The 22865-nt window shown below is 36.2% G+C and overlaps 2 protein-coding genes across 3 annotated transcripts; one reads left to right on the forward strand and one right to left on the reverse strand.

The window, feature by feature from the left end:
* Positions 1-1202: 1202 nt before the first annotated feature.
* On the forward strand, positions 1203-2756 carry LOC120086198 (transcription initiation factor IIE subunit alpha). Its single transcript, XM_039042735.1, has one exon. The coding sequence runs from the start codon at positions 1505-1507 to the stop codon at positions 2465-2467; it is 963 nt and encodes a 320-aa protein (XP_038898663.1). The 5' UTR covers positions 1203-1504; the 3' UTR covers positions 2468-2756.
* A 1322-nt stretch (positions 2757-4078) lies between these two features.
* LOC120085807 (serine hydroxymethyltransferase 7-like) lies at positions 4079-7631 on the reverse strand. Of its 2 annotated transcripts, XM_039042006.1 has the most exons (5): positions 6286-7631; positions 5574-5985; positions 4805-4906; positions 4449-4680; positions 4079-4306 (listed from the first exon to the last, which is right to left on the reverse strand). In XM_039042006.1, exons 1-4 carry the CDS (start codon positions 7288-7290, stop codon positions 4451-4453), a joined length of 1749 nt encoding a protein of 582 aa, XP_038897934.1. In that variant the 5' UTR covers positions 7291-7631; the 3' UTR covers positions 4079-4306; positions 4449-4450. The 2 variants fall into 2 exon arrangements, with proteins under 2 accessions (XP_038897934.1, XP_038897933.1); XM_039042005.1 differs by having other exon boundaries at positions 4082-4680.
* Between the last annotated feature and the right edge of the window lie 15234 nt (positions 7632-22865).

The raw sequence follows: 22865 nt of genomic DNA on the forward strand, positions 1-22865 counted from the left end.
TTGACTTGTTTGTTCGTTTCTTGTACTTCTCTCATTCTCATGTGACGATCATTTTCCGAATTCGAAAATCTTGGTTCAAAACGACTCTAACAGATTTGAAAGTTCAGTCCACGTGGACAAGCATTTTCCATTGAAAAACACTGGAAAAATCAGAGAGAGCATACAATTATAACGTAGAGCAAAATGTGACTGTTAGTTGGGAAGATTTGATTTTTTTTTCTAAGAGGAAATTATTAGGCGGAAAGGAAACAGGGTGGGGGAAGAGACAGTATTGTAATATATGAGAAAACAAAGGATAAAAAGAGGAGAATATCTTGTTGTCGTTTGAATAATATCTGTGGGACACAACAGTTGGGTGGTGGTTATGTCATGAAATAAAAAGAGAAAATTATATATTTCATTCCTAGATTTCGAGTCTTATTTTCAAAACGTTACATATTTAGTTCTTTAGATTTTAAGTTTGAAAGGATATGATTTTACACTTGAAATTTGAATTTTGTTTCAATTTGATTCTTATATTTTAAGATTTACGCTTTTAACCTCAATTTTTTTTTTTATTAATGGCTCATTTTTCGTATTTAGTATTAATATTTATTAATTATTAATTTAAAGAAGAAGTAATCGATCAAAATTTCACCATTTTTCATCCCTATTAAAATTTAATTTAAAATGTCATTTCCTAATTATTTTAAATTAATTAATAAACATTTAACATCAATAACGGAAGGTGAGCACTAATAAAAAATCGAAATTAAAAGTGTAAATTTTAAAACTTAGGGACTAAATTGAAACAAAATTTAAATCTAATAAAATTGTAACATTTTAAAGCTTGAGGATTTTGGTCCCATCAACTTTATAAGCGTTAAATAACTCAACTCTACTAACTTTTGATTATTGAAGTTTGCACAATTAAGAAAAAACTCCTCATTTCTTTCTCTCTTTTGCACATTCATCCAGCAATTCTATTTTCACAACTTTACACTCCAAATATATACTTTCTATTATTAACATATTAAATTCATACTTAACACCACCTTAAAAATCAAATGGAAACTAGAAAGTAGTAAATATATATACACTTTTTCTAAGATAAAAAAGGCAAGTTGGGAGTATGATTGGATAATGAAACAAACCTCGTGCTCCTTTTCCAACTTTTACCATAAATTTTACATCTAAAACTCCTTTTTTTCTCAAACCCATTTGGACGAAAAGTAAAGGCCAAGGAAGCACAGCCCCCACTGTTCTTCAATTTTGACTCTTTTTTTCTTTTTCCATTTCTAAGGCAGGCAAAAAGGAGTGTTTTGAAGTTTTAACAGATAATAAAGTAAACACTCACACACCCAACAAAAAGTAGTAGGGGGCCAAAACCATAACCAGAAATCTGACCCTCCTTTTTCTTCTTCTTCTTCTCCTCCTTCTGATTCTCTGTAAGGTTTGTCTTTTAAAAACCCCACATCCCAAAAACCCCCTTAATGCTTGAAAAATCTTTTTTTTCTAAGACACCATGAAATTGGGTAGAGAGAATAAAGGAATCCCTTCAGCGGATTTGTTGGTTTGTTTTCCTTCTCGGTCGCATTTGGCTTTAATGCCAAACCCACTTTGTAGTCCAGCGAGAGGGTCCGATTCCAGTAAGTTTCGTTTAAGTCACCGCCATTACCACCGGCGGAGGAAGTCGGCGGAGAGTCCGGTGGTATGGGCCAAAGCGAAGACGATGGGGTCGGAGATATCGGAACCGTCGTCGCCGAAAGTGACATGTGCAGGGCAGATAAAGATCAGGCCGAAGAATAGCAAGAGCTGGCAATCGGTGATGGAGGAGATAGAGAGAATTCATAATAGGAGGAAATTACGGAGGAGGAGGTTTCATTGGGTTGAATCTTTAGGGTTCAAGAAAGATATTATGCAATTCTTGACGTGTTTACGGAACATACGGTTTGATTTTAGGTGTTTCAGAGCTTTCCCAGCAACAGATTTCACCACTGAAGAAGAAGAAGAAGAAGAAGAGGAAGAAGAAGAAAAATCTCAAGGGAATCAGGTGGGTGTTGATGAAAATGAGAGCTCAAGAACTGCATTTTCTAAATGGTTTATGGTTTTACAGGAAAATGGGAGTAATGAGTTAAAGAGAGAGAGCAAAATTCTCTGTAGTGATGATGATGTATCGATTGAGGCAGCAATGGCACCACCCAAAAACGCCCTTTTGCTTATGCGTTGTAGGTCTGCTCCAGCAAAGAGATGGTTGGAAGAAGAATCTGAAGAAGAAGAAGATGATGATGATGATGATGATGAAAAGGAAGAAGTGAAGGTGAAGAAGAGCTTGAAATGGCTAATGGAGGAAGAAAACAGAGAGAGATTGGTTATGGAAACGGGCACTGATTTCTGCAGAATGACATCGGACATTGCAAAAGAGACATGGGTTGTTAGTGAAAAGAGCAGGGATTTGTTTACAAGGAGCCATAGTTGGAAAGTTTGATCACTGGTTATGGAAGACATAAATTTCAGCTTCATCATCCTTTTTTTTTTTTTTTTTTCATGATTTGAATATTTTTGAAAATTCTTGAGTTTGAATCTGAGTAAGATTGGTTTTGGTGGCTTGTTGTACAGTTAATCTATAATTTCGTTGGAGAGAATTTTGTTGTCATGTTCATGTACGAGACACGCTTGTGGTCAAATATAAGATTGGGCTGTTAATCCAAGTGTTCCATAGAAAATGATGAAATGTAATTATAGAAAGGGTTTTCTTTTTCGATCCTTTATTTGTATCTTTCTGTTTTTCTTTTAATTAAAAAGAAAACGTGTTTGATTTTAGCTCTCTTTAATCAATTGTGTTTGCATCTTTTCCCCTCTTATTGACTCCAAGTCTAATCAAATTATGAAGAAGTGAAGTTGAAGACATTGGTTCTTCTAATCATTTTTACATTTTGGTCCCTCAAAGGAGTGAAGTTGAAGACATCGGTTCTAATACTTTTTACTACGAAATCGCCACACTATTTCTAGTCACAGACTCACAGCCACATTTTCTAGGCATCAATTTTCGGCTAAAATTATAAAGATTTTTATATTTTAAGGTAGTTTCAAATTTCAATACGTTAAAAAGGCTTATTAAGACTCATGTCAACAAGCTTGTATTAAAAGAATTAATACTTTTTAATAAAGGGAGTTGTTATGTTTGGGTGTAATGGAATTGGAATGTAATGTAATCCAAAATTCATGTTTGGATTGAGCGTTTTTTTTTGTTGGAGTTATGATACAAAACTCATTTTGTTCCAATAATTTTCAATCCAACTCTATCGTTTTCATGCTTCACAATCCTCCCATTTTCCATCGTTTTCACACTTCACAATCTCTCATCTGATTTTCAGTAATCCCTCTCCAGAGAGTGCATAAATTTTATTGGAAATAATACATTTTTACTCTTTAGGTTTTAGCTCTAATATCTATTTGGTCCCTAGGTTTTAGAATGTTACAAATTTAATCATTAAATTTTGAGTTTTGTTTCAATTTAATTTCTAAGTCTCAAAATGTTACAATTCTACTTTTAAAATTTAAATTTTGTTTTAATTTGGTCTATGAATTTCAAGATTTTACATTTTTAACCTCAATTTTTCATTAAATACTTACTTTCAATCATTGACGTCAATTTCTATTAATTAATTAAAAATGAAATTTTAAATTCAATTTTAAAAGTGATAAAAATAATGAAATTTAATTAATTATGATTCATTTAATGTTTTTTAATTTATTAATATAAATTAACTTTAAAAGACAAAAAAAATAAATGAATATTTAGTAAAAAAAATTAAGATTAAAATTGTAAACCTCGACATAGGGACCAAATTAAAGCAAAATTCAAATGTCAGAGATAAAATTATAATATTTTAAACTTAAAATTAAAAAAATTAAATGTATAACATTTTGAAATCTAGACTAAATAAACTAAATCCAAAAATTGGGATGAAAAAAACTATTTTTCCCAATTTTATTTTAAGAAAAGGAATAAAGTTATAGTACAGCCCCGCTCCACTGTGGACGGCTGTTGGCGATGGCATGCCTCTTCCAACTATTTTGTTGCTTTAAACGAAAATTTACAATCGAACAAACTTTTACGTAGGATAAAGTTCACTCTCTTGACACACACACAAAAAAAAGGGGAAAAAAATCGCGACAAAACAGTATATTGTATACATTGCATCAAACAAACACGACAGAATAATCAGCTCGTGTGTGGTTTGAATTTTCCAGAGACACCACAACAACCGTGTAAATGGGAGATATTTGACTTGAAAAATTCCTCTTATACCCTGAGATCCACCTAGTTACATGAATAGGAATGAAACATATCAAGCTTCGATCTTTGTGCAGTACTAAGTAGTTTCCTATAATTTACAAAGGCATGAATTCGTATTTGGGGTTACCAAGTGAAGGGGTTGTGTAAGCAAGGAAGAGGCTCATACATTCATATATCAAATCCTGGCATTGCAAATGAAGCAGCAAAGGCCTCAACCCGGTTCCGAAGCTCCACAATATCGTTGTTGTTCTGTAAATTCTTCATGATATCTTTATGTAACTTCCCAAGCTTTCCTCTACGAATGACTATTTTTGTGATCCGAGCTGCTTGAAGAAGAATCTCAGCTATCGTCTCAAAATCAGCCTCTAGACAACCTCTGGTTGTCATTGCAGGAGTGCCTGAACAATAAAAGAAGTCCTATGAGTTGCAATTTTAGTACAAAATTTTCTCTCTGAGCAATCAGTCCTCAGAATCATGGGGCTTAAAAGGCCGAGTAAGCACTAAATAAGACAAAGTACATACCTATCCTCACTCCTCCGGGGGAAATGGCTCCATTGTCACCATAGATGGCACACTTGTTCACTGTAATATGACATGCCTCACAGATCATCTCATAATTTTTGGCTGGAACATAGATTAAACATCAAAGTATCAGAAATTAGTTGTCAATACAACCTCAGACGCTTTTTCCTAACAACCCACAAGGGGCAACTTTAACCAATAAAACATTCACTTGAATTTGTGTTGTCTTGACTCTGATGTTATTTTCCTCTGCACTGTACAAACTTGTGTAAATATTGAAATAAGTGTTTAAAAAAAATCTGAATTATGATTAAAGAGGAAAAAAGGTTGGAAATTTCTTTCTAAATGATATACTCATAGATAGACATCCCCAATAATTGAGAAGTAATCAACCTACGACTTTAGCATGGCGTGAGAAGCCAGGTTGCATAACAGGGGAAGGGGAACAGCCATGCTTTAATTCCTTCAGTCTTATCTAATAGAGACAGGACAAGGCAATCAAATCAACCCCAGAGATAAACCAGAAAAGTTAACTTGATGGTCCAGCATAAACGATTCATGATAACTCAGAAAGCACAAAACTAATCACCAAAAGTTAGTATCTAACTATATTTGCTGAAGGGTCCTATCACATTACAAGACCATAATGGAATATATAAAATCAAATCACAATAGTACCAGAAGAGCTACCAACAAAGATTTGAAGCTTCGAAATCTACAGTGCAATCAAACAATCTATCTCCATGAGGCAAATATCCAAGTACAGTACCTGTTAGTCCCAAAGGAGTAAGATCCCACAGCACCAAATGATTGTCAGTACCATTAGTTACCAATCTGCATTTTCTTCTCAATAAAGCTGATGCTAAAGCCTGCGCATTTTTCTTCACCTGTCGAATATATACTTTGTACTCGGGAGAAGCTACTTGCTTTAACGCTATGGCCAGGGCAGCAATATGATTATTATGGGGACCCCCTTGTAACGACGGGAAAACGGAAAAGTTTATCCTGTCCTCAAAATCATAAGTACCAGTACCAGTGTCATCTCCATGAGTTAAAAGCACGCCTTGCTTCCTCGATTTTAAACCCCTCCTGAAAAATATAATGCCTCCTCTGGGCCCTCGGAGACTTTTGTGTGTTGTTGAAGTAACTATATCACAATATTCAAACGGACTAGCACATTCCTGCAGCAAATACAAAGTCATAAAGACATAAATAAATGAGTGGCATACTTGGCTTACATGAATGAGTTGGTTGTGGGACTAAGTTTTAGATTGCCAATATGATATGATATATGAATTAGCAAAAATGGGAGGAAAGTTCAAATTGCTATCTTTACGGACTATAATAATTTCACCCAAGGACAAGCGCATATTTACCTTAATCAAGCTTTATCATAAATCATGAATTATGAATCATATATCTTGACTTAAAGAATTCAATCACAAATCTCAAAGACCATACTATCAGATAAATCCACACACCTTGGCTGCCACAAGACCGCTTATATGGGCCATGTCGCACATCAAAACTGCTCCGCATTTGTCTGCAATCTGCCTACACCTAGCATAATCCCACTCGCGTGGATACGAACTTCCCCCACAGATGAGTATTTTCGGACGATAATCGAGCGCCTTTTCCTCAAGCTTATCATAGTCAACATACCCAGTTAGGGGGTTCACTCTATAAGGTAGACTCTCAAAGAATATAGAAGTCGCTGAAATCTTTTTCCCAACCGGAGAATAATACCCATGACTAAGATGTCCTCCAGATGTTGAATCCAAACCCATAAGTCGATCCTTTGGGAGCAAAAGACCTGTATACACGGCAAAATTTGCTGATGTACAAGAGTAAGGTTGGACATTCACGCCCCATTTTTCAGGATCAAGATCAAAAGCGGCCAACGCTCTCGCACAACAAAGCAATTCAATCTCATCTATGTACTGATTACCCGTATAGTATCTGGAGCCAGGCATTCCCTCAGAATACTTATTCGTCAAATGACTGCCTAGGGCTTCCATCACAGCCCTGCACACAAAATTTTCCGAAGCAACTAATTCAATACCCTTGCATTGTCTCTGCCTCTCCTTCGCCATAATATTATGAATTTCCGGGTCAGCAATCCGAATCGACTGATTCCCCCATGCCCTAACCAAAGCTCGTCTCGTCTCAAGGCTCGCTTCATCCGCGACCGCAGCCCGTTTCGCAGAATCCTGATTAAGAAATGAATGAGCGTCTCTCTGCCTCTTCACACGCAAGGGTTGCCCTAGAAGGCTAAACTTCTCGTCCTCGCTATCATCATCCACAACCCCCTTCACCAAATCGAACTTCTCATCCTTTTGGTGACGAAATTCTGATGGATACGACGAATTCGAACCCGTCGAGCACAAATAGCTGGAATTGTCACCAGTCGAACTTCTAGATATCGAAGATGTGGTATGAGAACTTAACCGGAAAGAAAGATCCGATGGGGCGTGGCGAAAATCCATAAACCCTAATAACAGAAGAAGAAGAAGAAGATAATGATGATGAAGAAAAGGAATTCGATAGGCACCTAGGGATAGGAGTAGAAGCAGCAGAAACAGCGACAACAACGCCTGAAAGAACTACAGTGACAGTAGCGGAAGAACGAACGGCGAGGGCGAGAGTTTGTAGACGAAGAAGAAACTTCCATCTGAGGTCCAAAAATCGCGCTGTAGAAGAAATGGAAAACGAAAATAGATTTTATTTTTTATAATAAAATAAGGAAATGCAGTTTAATAGGAGAAGAGTTTAAGAATTAGCAGTGAAGGAGGCGATGAATCTGGATGCAAAGATGGGAGTGGGAAGACTGAAAAGGAAGGAAGAGGAAGGCGCTTACCGGATGACTGGAATAGCCGGTAGCGTGAGGAATACAAGTAGGTAAAGATAGAGATGGGTGAACGACACGTGTCACTCTAAAGTCTAGAAGTTTCACATAGACAGAATGACGTCTAGGTTCAGACATGTGCAAATGGGGTCCAGTTTTCTTAAGAAACTAGGCCCACTGCCAGCGTGTCGTTTCATTGACGCGACTTGGTTGGGTTGTTACGACCAAACGAAACTCGAGGAGAGAAAGATATTACAAGAAATCCCTCTGTTTTTATTTATTTAAAATTTTGGTTGCTTGAAATTTTCAGGATTCTATTCTCTTATTTCCGACTTGTTTTCTCGTCATGGGATGACGTGCGGTGATATATAATTCGAACCTAAACACGACATGGCTTTTAAAAGTTTGGGATGTTTTGTTTCAATTTAATCCAAATAATTTTAAATTATGTTCAAGTATTAGGTGCGCATAGTAATAAGAATGAAATAAATCATAATTATTGAAATTTCTAACCAATTTATTAAGTAATTTTTTAAATTAATGACAAAATTATAAATAATCGAATTTGGAATTAATTAAAAATTAATATGTGTCCCAAATTTAAATTGAAGATATAAATTGACGAATTCCTGCGGATGCCACGTGTATTCATCATGACCGTTGAATTGAATCAAATAATTCAATCCAATTTGATATTAGTTTTTGGGCTAAACTTCAATTGAGTCCAAGAATACTTCAATGGAATATGCAAAGAAGCATGAGACTTGTCAATACCATACAAACTTCATTCATCAGTCGTATGAGCCTCTACATCCAACTATAGTTTCATGGTCTTTTGAAGCATAGGGACTTGATCTTATTGGTACTATAACACCTAAGTTGTCAGCTGGACATTCTTACATCGTCACTATCACTGATTACTTTTTAAGGTGGGTTGAGGCCATCGTCATGAGCGAAGCTAATAAGGAAAACGTAGTGGACTTTATCCGTACTCACGTCATCTACGGTACAATATTCCCCATCGAATTGTGATAGATAATGAGAGGCAACTCTCCAATGTCTTGATGGATAGATTATGTGAAAAATTCAAGTTCAAACAATACAAGTCATCCATATACAATACAGTTGCAAATGGGTTGGTAGAGGCATTCAACAAGACGTTATGCAATCTATTGAAGAAAATTGTCTTTAAGTCGAAAAGAGATTAGCAAGAGAAGATTGGAGAAGCGATATGGGTTTACCAAACTATTCATCGAACCCTTACAGGAGTTACACCATATTCACTTCTCTATGGAGTGAAAACCATCCTCCATCTAGAAAGAGAGATCTTGTCACTAAGAATGACAGTGCAAGAAAGGTTGATCACAGAAGACGATGCCAAATTATATCTTCAAGAGTTAGAAGCACTTCATGAAAGGCAGCTGAAAGCTCAACAGGCGTTAGAATGTTACCAAGCATGAATGCCCAAAGCCTTTGGTGAGCACGTGAACCCTCAATATTTTCAAGTTGGTGATCTAGTACTTGTAGTAAGAAGGCCCATTATCACGACGAGGCATATAAGAAATAAGTCCACACCTAAATGGGATGGACTCTACATAGTTAAAGAAGTCTACACAAATGGAGCATATAAGATCGTTGATCAAGGTGGACTAAGAGTTGGCCCAATTACCGGCAAATTTCTTAATAAATTTTATACTTAATAAATATGTTAAAAAAAAAAAAAGTAAACTCCTTATCGTAAGAGTATAAACTGCATGTTGCTCCTGGCCTACATGAGCTTAAAAGGTGAACGACAAAAAAAAAAAGTATCGAACTACATTATGACTTGATCCCTATTTCTAAAAAGGTACGTAGCAACTTAAAATGAAAATTTTAGGCTCAGTCAAGTTTTTTTAAAAAAAAATCATATGGTAAGAAGATTTGTCAACATAACATTGTGAAAAGCATATCTAGCAATGGAAAACCAAGCTAGGGATGATCAAATCCATAAAGCCATTACAATAGATTGCACACAACTAAATAAAATAGATAAAGCTGGCTCATGGTGCCCATTTGTAGTTCTCTAGTTCCTGTTGCGTGGCCTCCAACATTCCACAAAGGATCTCCAAAGTTTTGTTATATTTCTCAATAAGAGTAAGAGTGCTTTCAAGATTACTTATATTCTCTCGCATTTTAGAAGCTTTGAGTTCATGTTGTTTTAAAAGTTTTATCGCTTTCAAAAATAAACTTGGACATCTTAGCACATTCAACTTTGATAGCTTCTAGCTTGGTTAAAAATTCTTTCTCTTCTTACAATGCACAAGAATCACGCTCCAAAAGTCCCTTCTTCTGGGCAAGTACGCTGCTTTCATCATATATCGTCTTCTCTAAGTCAAACTTGGCTTCCTCCAGTCGACGATCTTTATCTGCCTGACTCAATTGAAAAAAAAATGATGATTACTGATAACTTGTAGAAATACAAGTTATTTATACTATTTTATTTAGATATTGCGGTCAAAAGCAAGGAAAGTTGTGTCGATTGTATAGAAATTGGCTAAGAAATGCGAGAATTATAAATTATCGTCAATACACCCACTGACACCATTACGATGGTAGAAAAGAATATTTCAAGTCTGTTTTCCAGGAAATCAAGTCACCGCATGCGTTCATGGCTCAAGATAAAAAGAACAACGCATCTACGTCGCATTGCGCCCATCATTCAGGAATGAATAGACGATCAACGCAATGACGGCGCATGCGACAATCGATCAAGAGTTTTGCGATCAACGCAACTTCAACCGCATGCGGTAATAAAAAACAACACTGCATGCGGGCAAACGATCAAAGATGTAAAGAGCAACGTAAATGAGGATTCTGACGAGTGTACAGCTGACTGTTGTGCATTTCTGATGGGATTGATTGCGTAACAGAAGGAATATTCACTCCACCATTTCAGGAACTGCCTTAACAATAAAGTGGGAACCACAATACAAAGAGTCAAAGTTTAGCCTATAAATAGCTCCGACCATTCCACTGAAAAAGGATGCTTGAATATAGAGAAAAGTGTATATACTGATCTGAGAGAGAGACTGGTTGAGCGACTAATCAGAGTAGATCTGGGAAGAATTAAGAGACAAGGCCAAGAGGTGAGTCTCCGGGCAATAATCCTTCCGATCCTCACCGTTGAAGCTCTGTATGAAGGTCACTTCTACTAGACGAGCAAGCCTAAGAGGGAAGCTCCTCTGTTCATCCACTCCACACGCCAGTAAGAAAAACCACCGTCCAGATCTGTGTCAAGACGTTGACACTCTTCTATATTTGTTTCTATCTCTTTATCATCAATTGTATTCATCTTCTTAGTCTATCATTCACACCACGTATCAGACGCTTAATTCTATAATTAAATGTTATGATCATTTCCATCTCCATCTATTTGCCTATTTCCGTTCATCCATATTTGACTTTCTCCACGATATTTTCTTAATCCCTTGGATAATTAGCAATAATTGAGCAAATGAATTAATTGGGTTAAGGAAATAATTATGTTTAGTCAAGGCATGCTAGACGGTATCTTTACCTGTGAAAGCATAAGTGAAGATGCCATTCCGCCTATTAAGAGAGGGTTGAGAAGAATGCGTTCACTAAAGCGAGAAGTACTTCCAGAGATGGAAGCAACCTTGTATTCACCACGTGCATCCCTGTTCACCATAGAGATATGGGAACGCGGCCGATCACCGAGAGATGTACGGCAAGGGAAAGCGGAACCTTAGTTATATCTTTAACGCAATTAACAAACTTGCGACGTTTGTACTAATTATTCTTTCTCCTTCTGATTCATCCATAAAGCCTTACCATCGCATACCACGATCCTTTGTATAAATTTCACAGTTAGTCTCGAACTCAGCATCATGTATATCATGCATCTTGTATCTTACATCAAGTTAGCTTAGGTTTATTTTTATCACAATTTATTTTATTACCACAACTTTAGTTTATCTGCACAATTTTACTTAACCACAATTTAATTTCCTGTACAAACGCACACTTTATTAATTGTAAAAACACCAGTCACATATATCACAAATGTAACATGGTAACGACAACAATCCCTGTGTTCGACCTCGGATTACTCTGAGAAATTTGCGTTGGAATTATACTTGATTTCAGCGCAAGGAAACTTGTGACAACGTATAGCATACTACAAGCATTTCATTAATAACGCATATATCTAGAAGTAGTATCGCATAAAGTGTGCATGAGCAACATCACAGCATAAGATTACATGTTGCGTTACAAGTTTATGGCAACATGAGCTTGTAGCACATCATCATGCATGCACATTACATTCACCAATTCCAAGTCATCAATTATAACTGGTTATATTTCTCTACCTTTCGAAAATATTCATCGAGTTTTTTTAGAGAAGGAAGGTTAGCACCACAAATGTCAGAAATTGCTTCAAATATCTAGTAGGTTTCATCTTCAAGATAAAGGACTTTATCAAAGGGGTCTGCATGATTTTCTTATGTATAGTCTCCCATGTGATCGAAACAGACGTCGAAACATCATAAATCACGTTGAAAATACAAAAGCCGAAGACCTTAGAAGCAACCATGGACATTGTTTTTTTTACCTACCTAGGTGACTCATCAATCATAAGAGGACGGGTTGGAGTCGCAATTGTGTCCAACGGTGCTTTAAATTTTCCATGCGAGCGAATGTAGAATCATCTAGACTCACAAAAGATTTTGAGGTTTCTTCGATGTATAGGATATGATCATCTAAAGGTGACTGCAAAGCAAAGGTAATTATAAGTAAACAAATAATAGCAAAGAGATGATACGGAAAGGGGTAAAAAAATGATGCCAAACACTTACCTCGAGAGTGGTGATATCAAAAAAATTTGAAGCACTTGGAACTCTGTCAAAAAATCCTTCTTCGCATATCAACTGTTTATCAGACTTTCTAAATCTTTTCCAATGACGGTCTTCATTGCTACTATGACTTTCTTTAGTATACACAGGAGTAGATCCACTAGTTCCAAGCGTATGAATCTATTTACCTCCTATATCATTTTTGGTTTTTTGACAACCTTAGATTTAGTGAAAGGAGAAGAGGTATTATCTACTAAATGTTGTATCCATTCTTCGAGATAAGTGTCATGTTTTGCTAGCCACCAATTTCTATAATGCGAAGTAACATGGGTCTGCGGATTCAATAATCACACAGGAAGATACACTTGGGAAAAAGTATTGTCACGGACATATATCGTCCAATGTCGCAATACGTTGGGGAAATTAGCTTCGAGGACTTCTTTGCCAGTCATACGAAACATCTTGGTAAAATCCAAGTTGTCGACTAAATCAAAAAGGATTATAATATTGGAGTTTATGTCCTAAATCTCATGTATCTTATGGTTTGTGAAGACAAATTATATATCTAATAAAATAATAGGTATTTAACTGACATTTAGACTGCATTAATTCAATCCAGTAAACTAAAATCTAAGGTTATCTGATGAAACTTAAACATGTATGTGGAGACATACAGGTGGATCATGTTTAAGTGATAACCTAAATGGTCTGTAGTATATGGATAAGATTGGGTACCTTATTTTGGTGACACTATGAATACGACTCGCTTTGTAGATGTTACAATTCTCGTAAAGTGCTACAAATGATCTAATCCTGGTCTTTCACGTGGAGATGCGAGCAAAGCTATTCTATGTAAAGAGTTTGTATAAGACTGGACCACAAAATGAATAGACTCTATATATAACACCATTACTAGAAGAGACTTACATTTCACTAGGATGACCATAGTGTTGGGTTTTATGTCCTAAAATCTCGCAGTTTGTAAAATAATAAATATTTTCTATTATCAATATACTTGTTATTTCATCTAAAAAATTGTATGAAAGTCTAAATCCAATAAACAAAGACCCATAACTATTGTATGAGTACTTGAACTTTATGTGAAGACATAAGAGTGGATCGAGTTCGAGTAAATAGTCAAAAAGATCTATGGTACATGAATGAGGTTGGGTACCTTATTCTGATAACACCATTGGATGTGGCCTACTCTGTAGTTGTTACAAAGAGTTGTAAAGTGTTACATATGATGTGATCCTAATTCGTGCATGTTATGACATGGGGAGAGGGAGCGTCCTATGCAATGAGTTTGCATAAGATCAGGACCAAGAAATAAGCCACTTTTACTCTATAACACTGTTTACTGTATAAGACTGATTATTTCACCTAGATAACCTAGGTAACTCGATCTTAATCTTGAGCTAACTATGAACTCCTGTTTATTTGGGATTACCCTTAGATTTGCATAGTTGAGGGTTGGCTCAATAGTGCTGGCTCAATAAAACTCCCATTTCAGGGGTAAGACCGGATAGATAGCTGAAGACATAGGGTACAAGACGGAGTTCACGGCTACCCAATTTAGGGATATGAGAAAGGTCGTTCTCTCAAGTACTATCCAAGTCTTGAACAAGGGGCCCGACCCTCTCACTGGGCTGAGAGAGTTTGGTTTGGTGATTAGATCACAAACCAGTTGTTCATTAGAGGATCAGTAAGGACTTAAGGAATAAGACGTAATCTCGAGGGTAAAACAAATATTTGACCCAATCGTTATTACGAACAACCTGTGAAGGGCTGACGTGCTGATTATGGTTAATCATGTGGACATAATATATCTACAGTGAGAGAAGTGCAACTATGGGCTTTAGTGGAATGACCCATTAGTTAACGAATGGGGATTAATTTGGTCTAATGAGTTTAGCCAATTAATCTCGGATCGTTGGAGCCCATGATCTGAAGGTCCGTAAGGTCCCCCTACTAGCTCGTAACAGATAAGCTCTAGAATAGCGTGATAAGTTAATTTAAAACATTCAAATTAGAATTAAGGGAATTAATAATTATATGAGATATAGTTATATATTTAATTTTAGAATTAAACGGTAATGGAGAATTTATATATTTAAATATGATTTAAATATATGGATATGTGTTAAAATTAATTTAATATTTGATATTAAATTAATTAAAATTTTCATTTTAAAATTAAAATAGATTTAATAAAATCAAATTTTGATTATTTGAGATAAAATTGAAAAAGAAAAAACAAACAAAACACACAAAATGGAAAAAAGGATTTTTCCATTATCCATCACCAAGTAACTCACACATGAAGCAATATCTTGGCCTTGTCTTCTCTAAACATGAGCTGTAACTCATGCAACTCTTCTCTTTACATGTTGATCTGCAATATAATGAAGAGGTTGGAGTGAAAATCGGGCATGCAATCCATAGAGAATTTTAGAGAAAATTTGGTTTGAAGAAAGATTCTTCAACAAGGTTGCTACAATGATCTTTTCTCCTTCATCCCTTGATTCAAGCTTGTTTTGAGTCCCACAACTCAATCTAGAGTACCAAGAGAATAGTGGAAAAGGTCCTGAGGTGGTCTACAATAAGATTTGGAGAAGATAGCAGCTGGTAAATGAGCTTTGAAGAAGTTCTACAAGAGGTATGTCTCGAAACTTACTTTTTTCTGCAAAAGCATGCTTTATATATTGCTAAAATAGTGCATTTGAGTGCTTATGTGCTTTCGTTGTTATTGATATAGTCCTACAATTGGTATCAGAGCATCAAATAAGCATTCAATTCGGTTTAATTTTTGTTTGGTGGGTGTTTTATATGAGAAATATGAAATTGGTGCACTGATATGGTTTTCTGAGATTTGGCTGTTTAATTCTCTTTAATTTCTCATTTAAATTTGTAATTGGCTCTTGCTTGATGAGCTTTAATGTGTTCCCAAGAGTCTGTAATTTATTTGGAGTCATTAGAGTTGAAATTAAGTTGTAAATCAAAGAAACAAGCGAAGAGGCCGAGTTGCAGTTCCAGAAAATCAGCCTCTGTTCTTATCATTGTTAAGCTTCAGTAGAAAAACGATCGTTAGCTTCATGTGTTAGACGATGTGAAGAAAAGCTAGACGATCATATAACAATGGGTTCTGGTCGTTGTGATGTTGAACACTAGACGATCGTGTACCTGCGGGAGCTAAACGATGCGTTCAATTTGCTATACGATAGCATTAAGCAATCGTTTAGCTTTGGCATTGGAACTAAACGATACGTAGAATTTACTATACGATGGTACTATGCGATCGTTTAGCTACGATGCGCACTAAGCGATGCGATGAAGTGCTACACGGTAGCGTTGAGCGATCGTTTAGAGCTAAGTGATCGTGTAGACAAAGTGCTAATTGATGCGTTGAAGTTTCTGTGCGATGGAACTAAACAAATAGATTACCTACGATGTTGAAGGATGTGATGATGTTCTATACGATGGAGCTAAGCGATTGTTTAGCTACGACAGATACTAAACGATGACATGAAGCACTCGATGATGGTGATAAGTGATCGTTTGGTTCTATACAATAGAACTAAGCGATGCGATGAAGAGCTATACGATAGCCCTGAGCGATCGCTTACTACGACCGTCTACCTATGATCGAGAGCTAAACGATGCGTCGAGTGGCTAAGCGGTAGCACTACACGATCGTTTACCTCTATGCGACAGCTAAGCAATGCGTCGAGTTGCTATGCGATAGCACTACACGATCGTTTACCTCTATGCGACANGCAATGCGTCGAGTTGCTATGCGATAGCACTACACGATCGTTTACCTCTATGCGACAGCTAAGCAATGCGTCGAGTTGCTATGCGATAGCACTACGCGATCACATGCCTTTGTGCGGCAGCTGGACGATGTGTTGAATGCTATGCGATGGCATTAAATGATCGTTTGCCTTTTGCGCGCACGAAACGATCAGCTTCATGCGTTAGATGATGGAGTTAAGCGATCGTGTAGTAAATTATCCGTGCTAAACGATGGACCTGCCGATAGTGTGAGACACTAAGCGATCGTGTAGCTTCCTTCGGCACTAGACAATGACACTATGCGATAGAAGGAAAATATTACATGATCGTGTAGCTTTGCTAAACGATCAAGAATTTACTAAACGATCAGGCAAAATGCAAGACAATGGTCGTCATTGCTAAACGATGAGACTTAACAAGATGTTGAACATGTGCAAGGACTGTCAGTTCGACCGGTTCTCTTGTGGTCTGGTCCGGTTCAGCTTTGAATGGTTCTTGGCTGGTCCGGTTCAGACATGGCTGGTCCAGTTCAGACGATTCGGGTCCAGTTCAAGCTACTTGAGTTCGTTTTGGAGCGGTTCGAGCGGTCCCGAAGCGGTTCAAAAGTTGTTTTGTAATAATTTGGTTTTGTTTGCTGCTTTTTGCCAAAACTAAAAAACCATATTAGTCTGTGTTTAATTATTTATGCATTTGATGTTATAATTAAATAAATCTTGTATGTGCATATAGTATGTCATTTAGATTTAAAATCCCACCATAGGAAGCATGTTACATGCATTGAAAGTTAGAGTTATTAGAAAACTTTAGTGGCAGTTTAAGAACTTCTATATGATAGAGTTATTAGAAAACTTCAGTGGGAGATTAATAACATATATGATACGTTATTTTTAGCTCTCACGTCTCTAAGAGTTCACAATCCAGATTTAAGCGATACTTCGTGCCACCTTGGGAGTGACCTCCCTACGGAGAGTATTTTTTAGCTTAAATCTAGATTTCGGTGAATAAGAGAAAGTTGTTCAAATATAAGTCTATTATACGATACATAGATTTTAACTACCACGTCTCCATATAGTTTACACCATGAGATTCATATGATGTTTCGTGTCACCCTGGGAGTGACCTCCCTACGGAAAGTGCTTTGTATGAGTCAATATCAAGATAAACGGTGGAAGTAGTTCATAGTAATGGGTGAAGGATATGTGTCAATATATCCTATGGTCTTCTCCATTAGTCTGAACCGTGAGATTCCTATGTTGCGCCTGCTGGTTAGCTTTATGCGGCCCTTTGCTAGTCGTTTAGTGACGGCTATCCCTACGGAGGATTGTAACATAGGATTTGGAACAACTAGGCTTCAATAAAATGAATAGGTTTTATAGTTCCGTCTTGGATATTGTCTTCCATTTTGGAGGCAAGTTCATACCATTCTATAAGATCTGAAAATGGCGGGTCACACTTACAAAAATTACTAAGTTGTTGGTAAAGATCTTGACCGAAAACGATAACTGAACGACTATAGGAATAAGAGTTATTCTGGGGATAGTGTTTGGTCAAAATTGTTTGTTTTAGTGAAGGAGTATCTGACTGCCCCACGGTAGCACATATTCTGACTCATTAAAATATCGTTGCAAACAAATAATGATTATGGGTACATTATTACTGTTTGCTAAAAAATGATTTTGGATTTAGTTACATGTTTCTAATTAGAATTTGTTTGAATTTTATCAGCATGTCAAATTCTAAAATACTCACTTCCGATATTATTAACAGTAAAATCAAATCAACAAACAAATTACTAGCGGTTGATTATACTAACAGAGTTTTAACAGAGGATTGTCCTCTATCTCCCAACTCATCTAAAATTATGAATTATGTAGATGAGGAAGTTGAATTCGAACAACAAGATCAATATGATTTACTTGTTATCGAAGCATGTTTAGTGGAAAACAATAAAATCTGGATAATTGATTCAATGTTGCTAATCATGTATGTACTATCTCACAGGAAACAAGTTCCTGAAGACAGTTGACAGAAGGTGAAACAATCTTTAAGGTAGGGACCGAGGAGATTGTTTCAGCCAAAGCAGTGGGAGATATGAAGTTATTTATAGGAGATAAGTATTTATTTGAAAAATGTATATTATATTCCTTCTATGAAAAGGAAACTAATATCTGTCTCCTGTTTGCTAGAACAAAATTATAAAGTTTATTTTGAAAATGGTGAAGTGTTCATCAATATGGGAAATAAACAAATTTGCTCTGCAAAATTAGAAAATAACTTGTACATGTTAAAACCAACTGAGGTCAAAGTTGTGTTGAACATAGAGATGTTTAAAACTGCTGGGACTCATAAGAAGAGGAAGATTTCTCCAAATGCCTATCTTTGGCACTTGAGATTGGGTCACATAAATCTCAACAAAATTGAGAGATTGGTTAAGAACGGTCTTTTAAACAAGTTGGAAGACAGTTCATTACCACCATGCGAGTCTTGTCTTGAGGGTAAAATGATAAAAAGATCTTTTTCTGGAAAAGGTCTTAGAGCCAAAGAACCCTTAGAGCTGATTCATTAAGACCTTTGTGGGCCTCTAAATGTTAGAGCAAGAGAAGGGTATGAATATTTCATCAGTTTTATAGATGATTATTCTATGTATGGGCATATTTACCTAATGCACCAAAAGTTTGAAACTTTTGAAAAATTCAAAGAGTATAAGGCTGAGGTTGAAAACCAATTAGGTAAAAAGATTAAAACACTTCGATCGGATCGAGGTGAGGAGTATATGGACATAGAATTCCAGAACTATTTGATAGAACATGGAATTTAGTCTCAACTCACAGCCCCTGGCACACCTCAACAGAACGGTGTGGCAGAGAGGAGAAACGGAACCTTATTGGTCATGGTTTGTTCCATGATGAGTTACGCTCAGTTACCAATTTTTTTTTGGGACACGCCGTTGGGACTGCAATGTATATTTTGAACATGGTTCCCTTGAAAAGTATTTCTGAAACACCTTACGAGCTCTGGAGAGGATGTAAAGGAAATTTATCACTTCAGAATTTGGGGTTGTCCAGCACATATGTTGGTGCAGAATCCTAAAAAGCTGGAACACCGTTCAAAAGTATGTCTATTTGTAAGCTACCCAAAAGAAACAAAAGGTATTTTATTTTATGATCCTCAAGAAGATAAAGTGTTTGTATCAACAAATGCAACCTTCCTAGAGGAAGATTACATAAAGAACCATCAACCTCGCAGTAAGCTAGTAATAGAAGAAATGTCCAGAGAAACGTCAAATGTATCAACAAGAGTTGTTGATCGAGTAGGTCCTTCAACAAGAGTTGTTGATAGAACAGGTCCGCCAATGAGTTGTTGGTCCTTCAACAAGAGTTATTAATAGAGCATGTCCATCAATAAGTTGTTGATGAAACGATACTTCACATCATTCTCAAGAGTTGAGAATGTCTCGTCGTAGTGGGAGGGTTGTACAACAGCCTGACTGGTACATGGGTTTAACTGAAACTCAAGTTAATCATACTAAATGATGGTTTAGAGGATCCATTGTCTTTTAATCAAGCAATGAACGATGTGGACAAAGAACAATGGATTAAAGCCATGGACCTTGAAATGGAATCTATGTATTTCAATTCAGTATGGGATCTTGTAGATCAACCGGAAGGGGTAAAACCTATTGGTTGCAAATGGATCTACAAGAAAAAACGAGACCAAACTGGTAAGGTACAAACCTACAAAGCTAGACTTGTGGCAAAAAGGTTTACCCAAAGAGAAGGGTTAGATTTTGAAGAAACCTTCTCTCCAGTTGCCATGATAAAGTCTATTAGAATATTCTTGTCCATAGCCACATTTTATGATTATGAAATATGGCAAATGGATGCCAAGACAGCTTTTCTGAATGACTATCTTGAAGAGAGTATCTATATGTCTGAACCAGAAGGGTTTATACAGTAGAGTCAAGAGCAAAAGGTTTGCAAGTTCAATCGAACCATTTATGGATTAAAACAAGCTTCTAGATCTTAGAATTTGAGATTTGATGTTGCAATCAAATCTTATGACTTTGAAAAAAATGTTGATGAACCCTGTGTATACAAGAAAATCGTCAATAAAACTGTTGCTTTTCTGATGTTGTATGTTGATGATATTCTACTCATTGGGAATGAGGTAGAATATTTAGCTGACGTTAAGAGATGACTGGCTTCACAATTCCAAATGAAAGATTTGGGAGAAGCACAGTATGTTCTTGAAATCCAAATAGTTTGGAATTGCAAGAACAAGACAATGGAATTATCTCAAACATCTTATATAGACAAGATGTTGTCTAGGTATAAAATACAAAATTCCAAGAAAGGATCTTTACCTTTCAGGCATGAAATTCAATTGTCTAAGAAGCAGAGTCCTAAGACACCTCAAGAGGTTGAGGAGATGAATCGAATTTCATATGCATCTGCAGTTGGGAATTTGATGTATGCAATGTTGTGTACTAGTCCCGATATATGCTATGCTGTAGGAATTATCGGACTGTTGTTAAGAACATTCTCAAGTATCTGCAGAGAACGAGAGATTAGATGCTCGTGTTGGTCCTAATGATCTGATCCTTACTGGATACACTGATTCTGACTTTCAGACCGATATTGATTCGAGGAAATCAACTTCGGGGTCAGTATTTACTCTTAACGGATGAGCAGTGGTGTGGTGGAGCATCAAGCAGAGTTGTATTGCAGACTCCACAATGGAAGCTGAGTACGTAGCTGTAAGCAAATCAGCAAAAGAAACATAGTTGATCCATTTACGAAGGCCCTCTCGGCTAAAGTGTTTGAGGGTCACCTAGTAGGACTAGGTCCATGAGTTTTATATCACTAAGGTAAGTGGGAGAATTGATGGGTATTGTGATGCCCTAGTTTATTGTATTTGTACATTTTATTCTCTCATGTAAACTTAACATTGTATATATTTGTATATATTGATCCACTGGAGTTTCAGTCTAAGTGGGAGTATTGTGAGTTTTATGTCCTAAAAACTCGCAGTTTGTAATATAATAAATATTTTCTATTATCAATATACTTTTTATTTCATTTCAAATTGTATGAAAGTCTAAATCTAATAAACTAAGACCCATGACTATTGGATGAGTACTTGAACTTTATGTGGAGACATAAGAGTGGATCGAGTTTGAGTAAATAGTCAAAATGATCTATGGTACATGAATAAGGTTGGGTACCTTATTCTGGTAACACCATTGGATGCGGTCTACTCTGTAGTTGTTACAAAGAGTTGTAAAGTGGTACATATGATGTGATCCTAATTCGTACATGTTATGACATGAGGAGTGGGGGCGTCCTATGCAATGAGTTTGCATAAGATCGGGACCAAGAAATAAGTCACTCTTACTTTATAACGTTGTTTATTGTATAAGACTGACTATTTCACCTAGATGACCTAGGTAACTCGATCTTATTCCTGAGCTAACTATGAACTCCTGTTTATTTGGGATTGCCGTTAGATTTGCATAGTTGAGGGTTGGCTCAACAACGCCAGCTCAATAAGACTCCTATTTCAGGGGTAAGATCGGATAGATAGTTGTGAACATAGGGTGCAAAACGGAGTTCAGGCCTACCAGATTTAGGGATAGGAGAAAGGTTGTTATCCCAAGTACTGAATCCATATCTTGAACAAGGGGTCTCACCCTCTCACTGGATTGAGAGAGTTTGCTTTGGTGATTGGATAAAAAAGTAGTTGTTCATTAGAGGATCAGTAGGGACTTGAGGAATAAGACGTAATCTCGGGGTAAAACAGATATTTGACCCAACCGTTATTACGAACAACCTGTGAAGGGTTAACGAATGGGGATTAATTTGGTCTAATGAGTTTAGTCAATTAATCTCGGATCGTTAGAGCCCATGGTTTGTAGGTCCGTAAGGTCCCCCTATTAGCTCGTAATGGATTAGCTCTAGAATAGTGTGATAAGTTAATTTGAAACGTTCAAATTATAATTAAGGGAATTAGTAATTTTATGAGATATAATTATATGTTTAATTTTAGAATTAAACAGAATAGGAGAATATATATTTTTTATTTAATATATAAAAATGGATATGTGTTAAAATTAATTCAATATTTGATATTAAATTAATTAAGTTTTATTTAATAATTAATTTATGAAATTAATTAAATTTTTCATTTTAACATCAAAATAGATTTAATAAAATTAAATGTTGATTGTTTGAGATAAAATTGAAAAAGGAAAAACAAACAAAACACACAAAATGGAAAAAAAATGATTTTTCCATTATCCATCACCAAGTAGCTCATACATGAAGCAATATCTTGGCCTTGTCTTCTCCAAGCATGAGCTACAACTCATGCAACTTTTCTCTTTGCATGTTGATCTGCAATATAATGAAGAGGTTGGAGTGAAAATCAGGCATGCAATACATAGAGAATTTTAGAGAAAATTCGGTTTGAAGAAAGGTTCTTCAACAAGGTTGCTATAGTGAGCTTTTCTCCTTCATCCTTTGATTGAAGCTTGTTTTGAGTCCCACAACTCAATCTAGAGCACCAATGG

Source organism: Benincasa hispida, chromosome 9 (assembly GCF_009727055.1).
Source record: "Benincasa hispida cultivar B227 chromosome 9, ASM972705v1, whole genome shotgun sequence".
Lineage (NCBI taxonomy): Eukaryota > Viridiplantae > Streptophyta > Magnoliopsida > Cucurbitales > Cucurbitaceae > Benincasa > Benincasa hispida.